Here is a 16,184-nt window from a genome sequence, read left to right as displayed (position 1 = left end):
CTTAGTACTTAGTTCCCAGAATGGACCAGGCTGTGCCTTTAGTCTTACTTGGGAGTGAACCACTGTCCTGAATGGCTGGAGCTGTAAGTCAGCTGTCACCTGCTTAGCACCTCCTGTGGGCACCATGCCACATGGCACTGAGACTAGAAGTCTGCTATACTTGTGCCTAGAGCTATATGTGCAGAGAGCAGAAGAGCCACGAGTTACTTCTGAATGCAACAAGTCCCCACTGTGATGCCTTTGCTGCACAATAGAACCATTGGGGATGCGAGGGGGGAGGATTTTTGTGGGGCTTCCAGAGCACAATGAGGGAGGCAAACCATCTTTAAAAAAAAAAATAACTAGGGACCTCAACATAGTACAGTGGATCAACTCAGGCTAGATCTCTGGTACCCCATATGGTACTCTGAGCCTGCCAGGAGTGCTCCCAAAACACCACCCATTGTGACCTCCTAAACAAAGCAAAATCTGGTCTGAAGAGATGGGACAGGGGTAAGGCTCCTAACCTTGCTCACAACCCCGGTTTGATTCCTCATAATGCAATACTGTAGAACGTAGCCCCCAGACACAGAAACCATCTAGACACCTCCACTGAGTAGCCAGGGTTATGGAGCACTGGTCTGGAGTAAGCTCTAGAAAGGAGTGAAACGGAATTTGGCACCCAGTTTTCCAGCCGAGCACATTTTGTTCACCATTGTGGGGCTGAAAGTACGCGGGGGTGCCCACTCGGTGACTGGGCTTATTCTCCCATCTCTTTAGGAATAAGGAAGAGAGCACGGCCACCTTTCACAAGTCTCTGGCTTGGGTTTACAGAGCAGGAATGTGAGGAGGGTGGGTGGGGTGAATGTATCATCCACTTGGGTCTAGTGCAGGAGTGGCCCCACTTTACTCCTCCCCAGGCAGGCCTCAGTAACACCACAGTGCTGCAGTGGCATACGCAAAGTGAAGCTGAGACGCTGAGCCCATGGCTGCTGCTCCTACCACTGAAAAGCAATCCAGCATGCCTTGCTTTGTTTTGGGGCCACACCCAGTGATGCTCAGAGATTATATTTAATCTATATTTAAATATATGGCTCTATTTAAGAGTAGTGCTGCTCAAAGATCATATGACTTACCAGGATTGTTCTGTGTTGACCATGAGAGGCAAAAGCCCTACCGATGTCCTATCACTCAGACCTCCGCATGTCTTGCTTTAATCAGCACCTCCCCTCTGTACTTGACTGGGTTGAAGATACCCTCACCGGGGAATTGTGACTTGGAGGGTCCACCACAAAGTCCAGGGCTGGGCTGCAGAATCTCTTGTGACTATGAGACTAGCTCTCTGCCAGCCCCATTGCAACCATCGATCCAGAGAGACTGCATTCAAGTGCCCAATTTCACGTCCCCTCCACTTTATTAGGCACAATGTTGTCCTCTCTCTCCAGAGAGACTCCCTGCCCTGCCGAGAGCAGAGAAGACCATTTTGTTGTCTGGGTGCCTGAATGCTGGAATTCAGGCCCAGATGCCTCGCATTTGTAGGTGGCACCCTCCATGCCGTGGGCAATATAGCACCCACCTGTCAGGCTTTAATAGATACTAAGGCCAAAAATACCTTGCAGTCAAGTAGAATGCACAATCAAGATGATAGGATGATTTTTTTTTTCAAATAATACTTAAAGCTCTGGAACCTAACTTTTCTTTCCCAGGTTTTTTTCCCCAGCTACCCTGATTTCAGTGGCTATGCTCAGTAACTGGGTCATTGGCTGGACTCTGTGGCTGGGTCAGTGGCTCAGTCAGTGGCTGTCCTGCCTCTTCTGGGCCCTTGAGCATGTGACCCTACTGCTTCAGTCCTCTCTATATGCGATGGGTCTGCCTAAGCCCTGAAATTGCTCCTCATCTTTCTATTCTTGCGTTGAAGGCCCTGTCCTGAATCCAGCTCAGGGCCAGCACCACTTTCCAGACATCCCTACAGGTCTCCAGACCCCACTCATGGCCTCTTCCCTGCAGGCCTGGATCAGGGGCATTACAGTGTCTCTATGCCCCTTCTAGGTCTTTTAAACCCTTTAAGGGTCTTTTGTTTTCTCCAGTACCCACCCTCCACATCAAATACACAGCCAGCAAAAGGCCATGATTGAGTTTCTGGAGCTGCCAGGCCACACCTGGGTGCATTGCAGCCAGGATCTTCCCACCTCATTTCTCGTTGAGCTGTCTACCTGGGCACTGGTACATTTTTATTCCTGCAAGCTCCAGTTTGCAACGCTTTGGGGATTGGGGACTGACCTATAGGATCAGTCAAGGTCGCCAGGTCAGATGGGGAAGGAGCAGGCATTTCAAAAAGCAAGGATTTGAGCCTCATTTTGAGTCCTTTTCCATCCTGGCTGCTCTGCGCCCTCTGGCGGATGTCATGGGGTGACATGACTAGCAGGGCTAGCCAGGTTCCCGGCTTGGGAAGGAGGAAGCGGTCCTGCCTGCAGTCTCACCCGGCCTGAATACTTGAGAGATAAAACCACACCTTCCTGCTTGGTAGCCCTGCAAGGTACTCCGGAGACAGAGCGCAAGGCCTGTGCTTTCTCTCCCCAAGGAAGGCTTCCTCTGCACTAGGAGGCAGGGCATTTTCTTGCCCAAATGCTGAAAGCAAGAGCAGTGCCACTGACAGCCAGCTAGCACAGAGCAGCTCTTGCCCAGCCCCTGCCTTCAGCCTCCCTCCTTAGTTCTTGGCCTCTACCATTTGTTAAGGCACAGCGGGCACCCAGAGTCCGGTCCAGAAGAAGTCAGGCCCACAGTGGACTTCTAGGGGGTCACGAGGTCCCAGTTAGCAGAGATGTTGAAGTCTGCTGAGGGGAAATCAGGAATTAGATTCACCCCTACAGTCCCTAGTTCTCAAGTCGGGATGCCAATGAAGTCCTCATTCCAACCCCCATGCCTGACTCTCGTCGCCCACTATAGTGTGGAGGGCAGAAAGGGCTGCCCTTCTCCCCTGGAGCAGCTTCCCTGTATCTGGCTGTGTCCAGCACCATCACTGACACTTTGCTTGTTTCCTGGGTCAGGCACTTCTAGGGAAAGTGGAAGTCATGGTTTCTTTGTCTTGCACCAGCGTGTACCCCAAACAGTCCAGTGTCTTTCTGAAGGTGCCCTCCCACCCCCTGCACCAGCCTGGCCCTGCATGGGGAGGGAGGTGGGCTACTGGCCCTGGGGTTGACAGTGTTTGGGTCTCACGGGCAAGTGCGCAGAAGGCTCAGGACTGAGGGGCCACATCATGTCCTCGGCCTGCAGAGCTATTCCATTCTGGGGTTAGGGCTGAACAAGAGGACATTCCAAGGAGCCCAGAGAGAGGGAGCCGCCCAGTGCCAGCCTGAGCCCCAGCCAGTTCGAGGGCACCCCACGTACTGTCCCAAACAGAGCTTGGCTTCACACCCTGACCAAACTGTTCTAGGCATTTTCACCTCCTCCTTGTGCTGGCTCTTGCCCCCCTGAAGCTTCCCGGCCCCATGGGGGCCCTGCTTGCCGCTAACTCTCAGGCCCAGGAAGCCCCCTCTCCCCAGCCTCCTGTCCTCAGGGACTTCCTCCTGCACAGACCCAGGTGGTCCCCGGTGAGGCACTCCCCTGAGCTCCCCCAGCACAAGGTGGGTTGCAGACAAAGGGTCACAGAGCAGAGAGGATGCAGACTTTATTCCAACACCTGAGCACCCAGCAGCCTGCAGCCCTGGGGCCTGGGGATGGGCTGGGCAGAGGACAGGGACCCTGCTGGCCCCATGGGCAGGGCAGGTCCAGGTGGATCTGCTGCCCATACTTAGAGCTTCTCCAAGTAAGAGCCAGGGACAAAGCCCCGTTGCCCATTTCTTTCCACTGTCCACCAGCCGTCCTCCCCCTCCAGGATGACCTCCAGGATGTCCCCCGCAGACATGTCCAGCTCTTCGGCATTCTGGCAGGGAACCAAGGGCAGCACTGGAGGGGACAGCTCCAGCCCCAGAACTCCACCCCAGCCTGCATCTCGGGGTCTTCAAGTGAAGTCCCTGCCTTGAAGGAGAGCTGCTCCCTCACTTGGGGCAGCCCCAAAGACTCGGGCTGTAGGATGCCCCATGTATGCTAACTACCTCTCATGCTCCCAGGCTGCTCACCAAATACCCACCACACCAGGGTCCCCTGCTGCTCCCCGTGCTCCCGGTGCTCCAGGCCCAGCCAGCACACCAGGGCACAGGGCACGTGCTCCCCCCCCCCTGGGGAAGTCCAGCCCCCAAGCCCTAAGTAGAGCCGGACTGGGGGACCAGTGGGCCTCGTCCTGGGTGGATCTGGATTCATACCAAAGGAGAGAGCAGATTGGACATCGGGGCCCCACACCTCTGGCAAGCCCCTGCTCCACCATACCCACACCCGCCTGACGGACTCAGCAGATTGAGGCCTGTGTGGTTCCCACCTTCCCCGTCTGTGCCTCCCTAGGGCTCACCTGGGCTGTGTAATTGTAGAGTGCTCGGTAGTTTCGGGCCGGCACCTCGAGCCCAGACAGGGAGGCATAGACAACCTCATTCCGCTCCAGGCTGGGGGCCGATGGCTCTGCAGATGGGGACAGGCCTGGAGCCCCTTTCCAAGGGTCTGAACCCCGGGAGCCCCCCCCAACTGGCCTCGGAATCTCACCACACCCTTCCCCTCTCTCCACTCCACATCCTGGCAGCTGCAGCCCAGGTCTGGTGTCTCTCCTTTTCCTTCAGGATCACTTATCTGAGGGTCCCCAATACCCTTAGTTACCTGCTGAAGGTGCCTGAGCAGGGGTCTTGGAGCTTCCTTGCAGCAGCCCTGAGAACCTGGGCAAAAGAGGGGGTCAGGGAGCCTGCTCAGAGTTTCAGAGCTCGTGCCCCTTATCTCCAGTGTGGACATTATTTGTGGGGTGCCCCTCAGGCAGAGTGCTCAGGGCTCCTTCCTGCCCTCATAGGATTTCTAAAACTGATGCAGACTCAATCACCATGACCTAGTAACTGCTAACCAGAGCTCAGCTCTGGAACAGGACCATCCCCATATGGCGTCCAGCTACTCCAGCCATGCAGAGTGGGGTCCCCTGTGCACACCTAGCTGTAATGGGTGCTGCACACACACACACACACACACACACACACCATTGTGTGGTGCACACACACACACACACACACACACACACACACACCATTGTGTGGTGTAAGCTTGGACTGTACCGGGAGCTGAAGTTTCACTGACTAAAGTGAAAGAGACAATGGGGCCACAGGTGGACACAGGTTATGCATGCATGAGCCCCCCATAAATGAGCAGGAAAGGGGGAGCCCAGGAACCCAGGAACGGCAACAGCTGGTGGAGGTGCAGGGCTGTGCTGGGCTCACACCACCAGGGCCCCTTGCAGCACCTTACCTCGCACCTGGTCAGGGACAGAGTTCATCCATGGAGACTGAGTTTGGAGGGGCAGCCCAGACTCACCAACCTGGGGCTCAGCCGCCCTCTCCTAGCCAGACCAGGAAGGCCCCAGAAGCGCCTGGAGAATATTCCCAAGTCCCAGGAACCAGCTGGCCCATCCCCTAGCCCCACATCCCAACAGGAGCTCTGAGCACTCGGCTGTGAGTCCCTAGGTGGGTCGCCTTGTTACCTCCTTGCCCCAACCCAGCACACAGCAAATGGCCAGTGACAGGGGCAGTGGCTGCACCCACGTCCCGGCCACTTCTCCCCAACACCCCTTTACCAGCACCAGGACACCTCACTTCTTTATCATGCCGCAGGAGGGCTGGATGCCAGGGCTGCCTAGGCTGGTGGTCACGTCCCGATCGTAGTAGTTCTGGTAGGACACCGGGGCTGCAGGCACAGGCTGTGAGCGGGGCCAGCCCAGCATGTCCCCCCTCCAGAGAGTCCAGCCACTTCCCCCTTTCCCGTGGGGCTTGGCCTACCCCACTCTTGGGGAGGGGAGAGACCAGGAGAGAGGCCAGGTATCCCTTTCTTCCTTCACTGAGTGGCAGAGGACCCTGCGGCCTGCACCTCCCGTGACCTCCGCCAGGGGGTGCACCGTGGCCTAACTGGGAGGGAAGGGCTTACCTGGGGGCTCTGTGCCAGTGCTCTTGACCTGGATGAAACCGTCGATGTCACCGTCCACGCTGCAGCCTTCCAATACCAGCCGCACCTCCTCATAGAGCTGGGGGGCAAGAAGAGGGTACTGGGGCCAGGCGCTCCCTGCTGTGGCCTTGAGGCCTGACTGCAGACCCACCAGAGCCTGCTACCAGCCTCATGGTGCTGCACAACCAGTGTGCAGAGGGTCCCATGCAAGGGTCTCGGTTGTTCTATGGAGTCCTATATCCTCACCGTGGAACAGAGAGGGACAGGGGCTTGCTGAAAGCTACGCAGCAAGAAATTCAGTGCAGCTGACCAAGGGATCCCCCAGCAGGATCAGGGGGGAAAACCCCAAACCTGGAGCCCATGAGTAGTCAACGGAGTCAGGCCAAGCCCAAAGTTGGCACAGGAAGAGAAGCGGGACCCAAGAGTTCTGGAGGCTTCTCTGAGCAACCCTCTCAGCTGGGAGACCCCCAGTCACCCAACACAAGCTACCAAGAGCCCTGAGCCCATCCTGGGCTGTGGCTTCCAGTGTACCTCATCGTCCTTGACACACTGCATGGACAGCTGGTTGCAGTGTGTCCACAGCGAGCTGCGCAGGATGATCAGCCGGTCAGACTCCTGCAGCTGGAAGGCCTGTGGGGGGACAAGGAGAGAAGGGGGGTTGCAGAAGGGTCCCTGCAGGCAGCCAGCCACCTCCTCTGCTGAGCTCAGGGCAGCCTAAGAATCCAGGAAGAAGGGCTGAGGAGCCTGCAGGGTCCCACCCCCATATACACCGGGGGAGGCCCGAGGGTGTCCTGGAAGGGGCACTGGACCCCAGCCTGAAGCTTCTGTCCCCTCCAAGGAAGCTCCAAGCTCGTCTCTGGTTTGGACCAAACTAAGTTCCAGGCCACAGACCACACTGGTTTGGGCTTTAGCAAAAGGGGGGCAAGAGGCCTGTGAGGGGGGCTGGGGCTGGGGTCTCTCCATGCCCCACATCCTGGGCGTTGGGCGTTGGTCGCTGCCCTCACCTCGCATGTGGTTCGGTGCTCCTGCTCCCAGTCACCTCGAACCTTGTCAAGCTGCTCGATGTGCTGCCGGTACAGCCGCTCTGGAAGCACAGGGGCTCAGCAGGGCCCCGCAGCCCCAAAGGCACCCCTGCCTTTCCCTCCTCCGCTGAATGCTCTTTGGGGGAGCCCAGCCCCTCACTGCAGCCCAACTGGAACAGGGCCTTTGCCCAAGTCCCTCCTTATCTCTGTCAGAGGGGAAACTGAGGCTCACTGACGGCATCACAGAAAGGTCTGGACTGGGAAGCCCACAGTACAGCATGACCTTCAACCCTAGCTCTGGGGTCACCTGGCCCTGAGTCAAGGGAGAAGCAGAGCCAACAGGGGAGGGTCCTGCGAGTCCCACATTGTTGGGGGGCCCCAGAGGGATGGGCCTACCTGCCTCCATGGCTGCATCCTTGCACTGCTTGGCTTTGTTCTGGCTCTGAGGAGACACGGAGGCAGTGCTGAGCACCCCTACACCAGAGCCAGGCTGCCCCCCAACATTGTCTCCTTAGGGTACCTGAGGGACTTCCTCTGGGGCCATTGAGGAGCTGCCCATTAATCCAGTTCCTTTGCACTGAGGCCCACAAAGAAGGCAGAACTGGGGGCGTTGCATGTGGAGAGGGAGCGAAGCCCCCACTCTCCTGCCCTCCAGGACTGAGGCCACCATGTTGGGTTTATCTCCTGCTGCTTCTCAGCCCTGAGGCCCTCAGAGTGCCACCCACCATGGCTGGGCCTCACCCTCTCTCTGTGATGTGGGTCTGAGTGTGCACAGGAGATGGCGAGGGGTACAGAGAGCGTGAGCAGAAAGCGGTGGTGACCTGGCCCCACACACCTTCTCCACTTGTTTCTGGGGGCCGCTGGTGCTGACGCGATCCAGGACCTGTTCGGCATCATCTGCGTCGCGGCATTTCTGCTCATATGTCTTCTTGGACTGCAGGGACGAGAGAGTGACTTGGGGGCGACATTTGGAATCTACCTCCGTTCTCTCCCCTTGCCTGAAATGAGGCTGACAGTGGTGGGTGGAAGGTGGATGGCCTCTACCCATGATCAGGACCCTACAGAGATGGGGGGTTCCACCACCACACAGCAAGTATCTGAATCCCATGTCCCCTTGAAACTCAGGAAGGACAAGAGTCTCACCCAGGTGACCCCTTTCTCCTTCTCACTCGGCAGCCTAAATTAGTGCTTTCGACCTGCTTATATCTGTGGGCCAGCACAGCCACAGTCTAAGGGTGAAAACTTCTGTCTTGGAGACCCAGCTCAGGGACCCCCCTCCCCTCCTTATGCCTCCAGACTCTCTCTGCAGTCAATAGGATGCATCTCATTGTGGGCCACACTCCAGGCCCAGGTGCACCAGGAGTTAGCAGGTTTGTCCTTTAATGTTGCAGTGCTGGCGATTGAACCCAGGCCCTCACACGGGCAGCACGCTCCAGCCAGGCCTAGCCAGGGATCTGGGGGTCCAGACTCCTGCAGCCAGACCTGCTACTCACCTCCATGGTCTTCTTATACAGTGACAGTTTGCTCTTCTGGACTCGGTCCATGACAGCCTCATACTGGAAGGGACACAGTGTGTGCTGAGTGGAGGGCATTGGTGCCCGGGGATGAGGTAGCTTCCCCCTGGCTGAGGAGCCTGGACCAGGTGGCCCCTCCCTCACAGGCACACCAAGAAGAGCCCATTGCCTTGGCCTGGCACTAGACCATTCCTGACACCAGTCAAGCAAGGTCTATAGCACGGACACACACCCTCCTGTGGGACACACAGCATAAACCTCCTCCTGCATGAGAGCCTTCATGGGACACTCAGGCCTAGGGTCCCTCGGGGGTTCCCATGACTTCTGATACCCGCCGGGTTTTCCCAGTGTCCACAGAGCCCAGACACCACTCACAAGCACCTGCAACAGTGCTCTAGAGGGCACACACCTGTGGGCACAAGGGACGCCCAGGCCCTGTGGCCCTCACCTCCCCTTGTTCAGAGAAAGACAGGACTCAGTGGGGTGGAGATGGGGCTAGAAGTGTTCTTGCTGTGCTGGGGTCTTTGTGGGGCTGGGTACATGGACACACATGAGGAGACTCTCCTGCATACATAGGTAGGTACACATATGCATGCCTACAACAAAACACGTGTTCATGGATGTACATGTCCGAACTAGGGCATACATCTCTCCTACTACGTGCGCACACACACCACAACCGAATGCACAAGCAGCTGACATGCGAGCCCATGCACGCACACACCCATCACAGCTCTGCTTGCATTGTCCCATGCGGCTGTGCACGCCTCATCCGATGCCCTCGTGACCACAGGGACTCAAAATAGTCAGCCTGGGCTGCAGGCCCAGTGCACAAGACAGCCAGCCGCCTTCAGCAGCGTAGGACTGAGCTGTTCTGCGGCTGGTTTTGGGGGGACCCAAATTTAGAAAGAGGCCGAGCCCTCGTGAGGGCTGCTTACCTTATGAGGCAAAAGTGCAGCGAGGCCAATTTCTGTGACCAGAGTAAGACTGAGGGGCCTGACCTGGGCTAGATCCCCAAAGACTCGAAGATGGATATAGGGTCCCCATCCTGCATGAGGGAAACTGAGGCCCACAGGGGAAGGAACTTGACCAGTACCAGACCTGGCGCCTCGTTCCTCCTCCCAGTCAGCTGTGTGGCACAGCTCTGGCCTTGTCCAGCTTTTGGGAAAGTGACCCTCTGGAAGTGCTTCTTTTTTTTTTTCTTCTTTACTCCAATACTTTAATGTTTTAATGACTATCTAGCAGTGCTTATGTGGGTTCACTGCTTCCATACTGACTGGGGCACCCCCTCTTCAGGAAGCCCTGAGGGAGGACACACATGCCCACAGGTGAGGGCATGCCCGGGCCTTATCCCCACTCCCCCAGACAGATTGTCCCTCCACCCAGTCATATGTTACCCTGCACAGGACTACAGCAACCGCACCCCCCCCCAAGACTGCTTTTCACCTCAATTAACAGGGCCAGTTTCCAGAATCTCCTTAGGATCCCCCAGCTATCACCCCACAGCCCGCAGGGGGTGATGGAGAATCTTCCCTGGCATTTGCAAATGGGGGCTGCATCCTTAAGGGGCTCTTAGGGCCCTGATCTCCTTGGCTAGGCCTCTGCTTCCATTCTGCCCCCAATTCATCAGCCCCCAAAGCAGAGGGCATGCTCCAGCCCCCCAGCAGGTGCGCCCCCTCTACCACCCTTGCCTCACCTTCTTCCGTTGTTCCTTCTGCCGCTCCCGGAACTCCTCCAGGCTTCGCAGCTCCTCCCGCAGGGTCAGCGCCAGCTGGATGTGGGAGCTGCCCACACTCTCCATTTCTGTGGCACCCCGACGTCAGAGCTGACGGGTCACTCTACGCAAGCCCCTGTTCCTCACCAAAACCCCAAACCCTCCACCAGCCTCATAGCATCCCTCCCCCAGAAGAATCCTGCCACCCGGTCTGGGGAAGACATGGGTGTCCCCCAGAGGCTCTGTCCCGTAGAGAGGGGTGGGGAGCACTTACGCTGCTTCAGGGAGTCAAAGGAAGCCCTCAGCGAGCTGTGGGACAGAGGAGCTGGAGTCAGCACTGAGCACAGGGCTCTCCATCTCCCATGCGACTGACCCTGCTTTCTGTGGGGCCCAGTCCCTTAGTTGTCATAACCCCAAATCACACAGGGGAACAGGCAAAACTCCTTCTGGGGGACTTCTGTTGTTGTTTATTTGTGGTCACAGCCAGGAGCATTTAAAGGATAGGACCAGGTTCCAGGGGACCCTAGGGTGGGTACAGGGGAGGGAACCCAGTAGGAGGTTCGCTTTCCAGCCCATGGAGCTCTCTAGAAAGTGCAAAGAAGCCAGGCCTCTTTGTTGTGCTAACAAGCTCCTGGGACCCAGGGAGGCTCCTCCACAGCCACTAGGACTGGCTGAAGCGAGAGGGGATGTCCCAGGCAGACAGATGGCCTGTGGATGCAGTGGGGGAGCAGATGACCAGAGAGTCTTTCACAGAAGGGCCCCTACGTCACATACTGAACCAGCACGAGGGAATACTCCAGTCTCGCAGAGAAATTCTCCACCTGCCTTTGCATCTCTTTAACGAAAGAGGCAAATCCCACTGTAACCTGCCTTTTGTCCCGGACATGATGGAGAGACGTTAAATGTGCACTGGGAAAGGTGATGCACATTCTAGGACTGGAACTGAACCATGAACAATTTGTAACCAAGGAGCTTAAAGTAATTATATATATAATTATATATTCAAAGACCAGACTCCATTGGGCATGGAGCTATGGAGGCCGCAGCCTCCATATGATGTCCGGCCGGAGTGCCCTCCCAACCATTTCCGTAATCAGGGCCAGGCAGCTTGTTTTGTTTTGTTTTGTTTTGTTTGCCACGCCTGGCAGTGAGTGCTCAGAGCTCGGCACTCAGGAATCACTCTGGCGGGCTCGGGGGATCATATGGGATGCCAGGGGTCAAACCCAGACCAATGTGTGCAAGGCAAACATCCTACCCGCTGTACTCCAGCCCCGGAGCTCAGGCTGATTTGCTGAGTGACGCTGCCTTCCATGGGACAGCTAGGGAAAGTGACACCACAGAAGGAGGGCCACAGCCTGGCAGGGCAGCCTGCAGAAGGGTGGCAGCTGAAGCCTGGCCCTATGCCATAAGCTAGTGTCTCTCCAAGTGTGGTCTGGACCAACTGCAAAAGCAGCGCCTAGAACTTGTGAGAAATGCAGGTTCATAGGTTCCACCCTATGGAGGGACCCAGGACAATGACAAGCCACCAGGCACTGCTGGTGGAAATCATTTAACCTCCACAACTCTGCCAGAGACAAAGCTTGGCAAGGCTTAGAGGAATAAAGGAACTGATCCAGGCAACACAACCACTGAGGACGGAGCCAATAGAGACGGGGTGTCCAGGCAACCCCTGGAAGAAGGAAAGGGGCACGGGCTGCAGAAGTTCCTAAGCATGGGGTGTCCTCTTACACTCACATTGCCAATCCCCGTTCTTCCCCCACACGCCCTGTAGCACCCTGTTCTGCTCATAGGGCTTCTCTAGCCTCCCCATGGCCTCCTCCCAACCCTCACTCTCAGCACCCACCAACTCCCACCTGTCCTCTGGCTGCCACCAGCTACTCTCACACACCCACTTCCCTAGCCCCACCCTCTCAAGGATACAATAGTCTGTGGGTGCAGGGAGAGCGCCCCTTTGCCTGGTGTAGGCAATTGAGAGGGCAAATGCAAGACCAGCAGGAGCATCAGCCTTTGGCCTTGGTCTTGCCAAGGAATTCAGGAAGGCTTTTCCTGCCCTCATAGCACCCAGAAAAGTTGGTTCTTCTCAGCTTTTCTTTCCTTGCAGCCTCCCAGAAACATGCATTCTTCATGTCTCCTTTTACATGTCTCTATTACATGGCGTGGACAGGACATGCCCCCAGAAACCCTCTGTCCTCTGGTATCATCACCAGCATGCCCATATGTATGCTATTACCCTTTCTGACTGTTCCTAGGAAGACCCGCCTGGAATTCTGTATGCAAACTCAGGTTCTATCTCGGTGGAACCTCTCCAGTGTTCTCCCAGAACTATGTACCATTCCTAAGCCCTATGGGACCCGTATTTCCTGCCTGCCTATCTGCAGGCACCTCAGCCGCCCAGCCAGGGTGGCCCCTGGAGAGCGGTGTCAGGGTACCCCAAGAGGCACAGGCCTGCCTGCTTCTTCCCACTTCCTCAGCGGCACCATTAATGTCTCTCCATACAGAGGAAGAGAGATCATTGAGAAAAAAGAAGTTCCTCTAACAGCAAACCCGCAGCATTTCCTTGCTCACGGGAACCCAGAGGGGCTCCCGGAAGCAGGTCCTAGTTCTAGTCACCTCGATTCTCCTCTATTTCCTTAAACCCTACCATCTGCAACTTTTGGGAGTTAGTTGCACCCCAGATCCCTATGCTGAGCTGATGAGGCGGGGCTAGCTTTCTAAGGGCAGTGATGTCCATGCCAGGACTGGGCAGGGGAGGAATAATGGCCAGAGCAGCCGGGAGAAGATTCTGAGGTTCTAGACAGATTTGAACAACGTAGACGACCCACTATCTTTGCACCATCTTTAAAGCTCTGGTGGACGGGGCCTGGTTGCCAGGAAACCAGCGCCAACAGAGGGTTGGACTTGCAGATCTGCACCCAGTTTCCTGGGCAGGGAAGTGCTGGTATATGTTTCAGTAGCTCAGTCAGGTCTACCTGGACCATGAAGCCTCAAGAAAAGCCCCAAAGGATTGGAGTAATAGAAGAGCATGTTGGGCATTTGCCTTACATATGCTCAACCCAGATTCTATCTCTGGCACCCGTGTAGCCCCTATGCTCCACCAGGAGTAATCCTAGAGAGCAGAGCCAAGAGAAATCCCATGACCAGGCATGGGCACAAACCAAACCAAACAAGCAAACAAAGATCCCTAGTGGAAGGAATTTGGACTTTGGGACTCTCAGGGTGGTGGCCGCCACATGGAGATTCGGGAAGAAGGTGGTCCCACCCCCATCCTCCACTCTACATCTAGTGTCTGCCTTGTTTCCAACCTGATGCACAGCCTCCAGGTGGGTACTAAGGAATCGGGGATTTCTGTGCTCTCAGGAGGGATGGATAGGCTAATGTACAGATAACAGCTGTTCTCCGAAAATTGTTTGTTCGTGGGGGCCAGAGCACTAGCATAGAGGTAGGGCATTTGTCTTGCACGTGGCTGACCCAGGATAGACCCAGGTTCAATTCCTGGCATCCCATGTGGTCCCCCAAGCTTGCCAGGAGCAATTTCTGAGCACAGAGCCAGGAGTAACTCCTGAGCTCCACCAGGTGTGTCCCCAAAACAACAACAAGGACAAAAATTGCTTGTCGGTGAGCAGAGAGACACTTTTGTTTGACAGACCTTTGTTGAATCCCCAGCACAACATCAACCTTTATTCAATCCCTAGTACCACACCGAGTCCCCTGAACCCCGCCAGAGGTGATCCCTGAGCACAGAGCCAGGAGGAAATCCTGAGCACCTCTGAGTGTGACCCAACCCCATTCCACCCTCCACCAAAAACACTGGTTGTAGGTGTGGGCGATCCTAGTCACTTGGTCCCACACCTGCTGCAACTCAGCCTCAGGCCCCCAAACAGGGTCTTCCTTGTACCCCCAGGGAGGTGGTGAAGGAGTGAGGAAGAGCAAAAGAGATCCCCCCTCTAATTGTACAGCCTCCACACTAGAGGCCAGTGTGAGGCTCGAGGGTAGACTCTGAGTTGCAGGGGCTGGTGATTCTGCATTCTTGGCGCTTGTTGATCTATTTCTGGCAACTGTCCTTCCTATTGACCCTTCATAAGCTTTTCAAGAGGCTTCATAAAAGTTTTTCAAGAGGCTTAGAATGAGCCTCAGCAGGACCCAGCAGGATGGGCCAGGGGGAATTTGAGTGGGTTGCCCCCAAGACAGTGAGTTCTTATTTGTGAGCAGCTTTCCTAGAGTCCCCACTTTCCCACAGTCAACCCCATTCAAATGACAAACAGTGTCTATAGCCATGAACAAACCCAGGTTGTCATGTTCGCCCTCCTGCTAGAGACCAAGACACTAATGATCAGTCAAGACTGGCCGACTGGCATATTCAGAGGGCTTCCTGGCAGAGGTAATATGTTAGGACATTCTTACACAAAAGGAAAGACTGGATGGATAACAAGGTCAGCTCCAGTGTGCCTGACATGTCAAGTTCAGGAGATTGGGGCCTCGATGGTCATTACTTTATAAATTTGGAGGTGGTCACACCCAGAAGTGTCAGGGTTTAATCCTGGCTCTGGACTCAGGAATCACTCCTGGTGGGCTTAAGGGACCATGTTGAATTGAACCAATCTGGGTTGGTTACATGAAAGGCTAGTCTAAAAGGGAAAAATTATTAAGAAAGAGAGAAAGGGAAAGGAGAGGAGATGAGGAGAAGGGAGGGGAGGAGTGGAGAGGGAAGAGAGAGAGAGAGAAATGTCTGCCATAGAGGTAGGCAGGGGAGAGGACAGTGGGGAGGGAAACTGAGGATACTGTTGTGTCAGGAAATGTGCACTGGTGAAGGTTATTGGAAATTGTATGACAGAAATTCAATCATGAAAAAATTTATAACTGCGTATCTTATGGTGACTCAATTATAAAACTATTTAAAGAAAAGAAAGAAAGAAATCAAGCAAGCAAGAAAGAAATCAAGCAAGAAAGAAAGCAAGAAAGCCAGAAAGAAAGAAGAAAGAAGGAAAGAAAGAGAGAAAGAAGGAAAGCAAGAAAGGAAGGAAGGAAGGAAGGAAGGAAGGAAGGACGGAAGGAAGGAAGGAAGGAAGGAAGGAAGGAAGGAAGAAAGAAAGAAAGAAAGAAAGAAAGAAAGAAAGAAAGAAAGAAAGAAAGAAAGAAAGAAAGAAAGAAAGAAAGAAAGAAAGAAAGAAAGAAGAGAGAAAGGAAGGAAGGAAAAAAGAAAAAAGAAAGAAAAGCGCTGCAATACTCTGTCTTCGACCCCATTTTGTCAATGTTTGAATCCCTCTGCCTCAGTTTAGAACATGACGCACAGTAAGTGTCCAATACATGCCTGCCAGACAGACCAATAGTGGAGCCTACACAGAGGCCGGAAAATCACTCAAGGGTCCCGCTCACCCACAAAGTCTACGCAGGCAGCAACAGCGCCTCTCAACCACCTACTGTGCGCAGTCAGCCAAGCTGGCTGGGAATTGTACCCCATGATTCTTCGCTCCTGGGGACCCTTCGCCTCAGCTCTGTGGGCCAGGGAGGGGCTGAGCCTTGAAGGAAATGGCTGGGACAGCTGTACCCCACAGAGCAGGTGACCCCATGCCACTGAACACCACCCTGACTGGGAGCAGATCCTGGAGGTGACTGTCCCCTTCACAGTCAGCCCCAGGGCATGGAGAGAGGAAGTGAGCGGATACCTGGGGACACTGTGGAATGGCGGGTGGACCCTGCTCTGTGCCCAGGCCGAGCATCGCTCAGAGTCCTGCCCTGGCCACTTCATCATTCTGAAAACAGGCCACTTGGAGCCGGCCCTTCCTGAGGCTCTAGCCCTGGCCACCCTCCTCCATGGGAAGCCAGAAAATGGGCAGAGATTTGGGGTCACACTCCCTAAACCCCAAAAGACAGAATTTCCCCTGGATGAAAATA

General features: G+C 55.3%; 1 protein-coding gene across 1 annotated transcript in view; it reads right to left on the bottom strand.

The window, feature by feature from the left end:
• Positions 1 to 3,630: 3,630 nt before the first annotated feature.
• Positions 3,631 to 16,184, bottom strand: part of PSTPIP1 (proline-serine-threonine phosphatase interacting protein 1) — a 35,369-nt gene continuing 22,815 nt past the window's right edge. The window contains exons 4-15 of the mRNA XM_049782704.1: positions 10,567 to 10,601; positions 10,275 to 10,381; positions 8,558 to 8,620; positions 7,900 to 7,998; positions 7,461 to 7,506; positions 7,047 to 7,126; positions 6,574 to 6,672; positions 6,025 to 6,121; positions 5,697 to 5,787; positions 4,723 to 4,778; positions 4,424 to 4,530; positions 3,631 to 3,901 (exon numbers count right to left, since the gene is read on the bottom strand). Of these exons, the coding sequence (XP_049638661.1) occupies positions 3,770 to 3,901; positions 4,424 to 4,530; positions 4,723 to 4,778; positions 5,697 to 5,787; positions 6,025 to 6,121; positions 6,574 to 6,672; positions 7,047 to 7,126; positions 7,461 to 7,506; positions 7,900 to 7,998; positions 8,558 to 8,620; positions 10,275 to 10,381; positions 10,567 to 10,601 (1,012 nt within the window). The 3' untranslated portion in view covers positions 3,631 to 3,769. The remainder of the gene's footprint in view (positions 3,902 to 4,423; positions 4,531 to 4,722; positions 4,779 to 5,696; positions 5,788 to 6,024; positions 6,122 to 6,573; positions 6,673 to 7,046; positions 7,127 to 7,460; positions 7,507 to 7,899; positions 7,999 to 8,557; positions 8,621 to 10,274; positions 10,382 to 10,566; positions 10,602 to 16,184) is intronic.

Source organism: Suncus etruscus, chromosome 1 (assembly GCF_024139225.1).
Source record: "Suncus etruscus isolate mSunEtr1 chromosome 1, mSunEtr1.pri.cur, whole genome shotgun sequence".
In the NCBI taxonomy this organism is placed as follows: Eukaryota; Metazoa; Chordata; class Mammalia; order Eulipotyphla; family Soricidae; genus Suncus; species Suncus etruscus.
The sequence above is the reverse complement of the archived record's forward strand: the minus strand, read 5'-3'. Positions and strand labels throughout refer to the sequence as shown.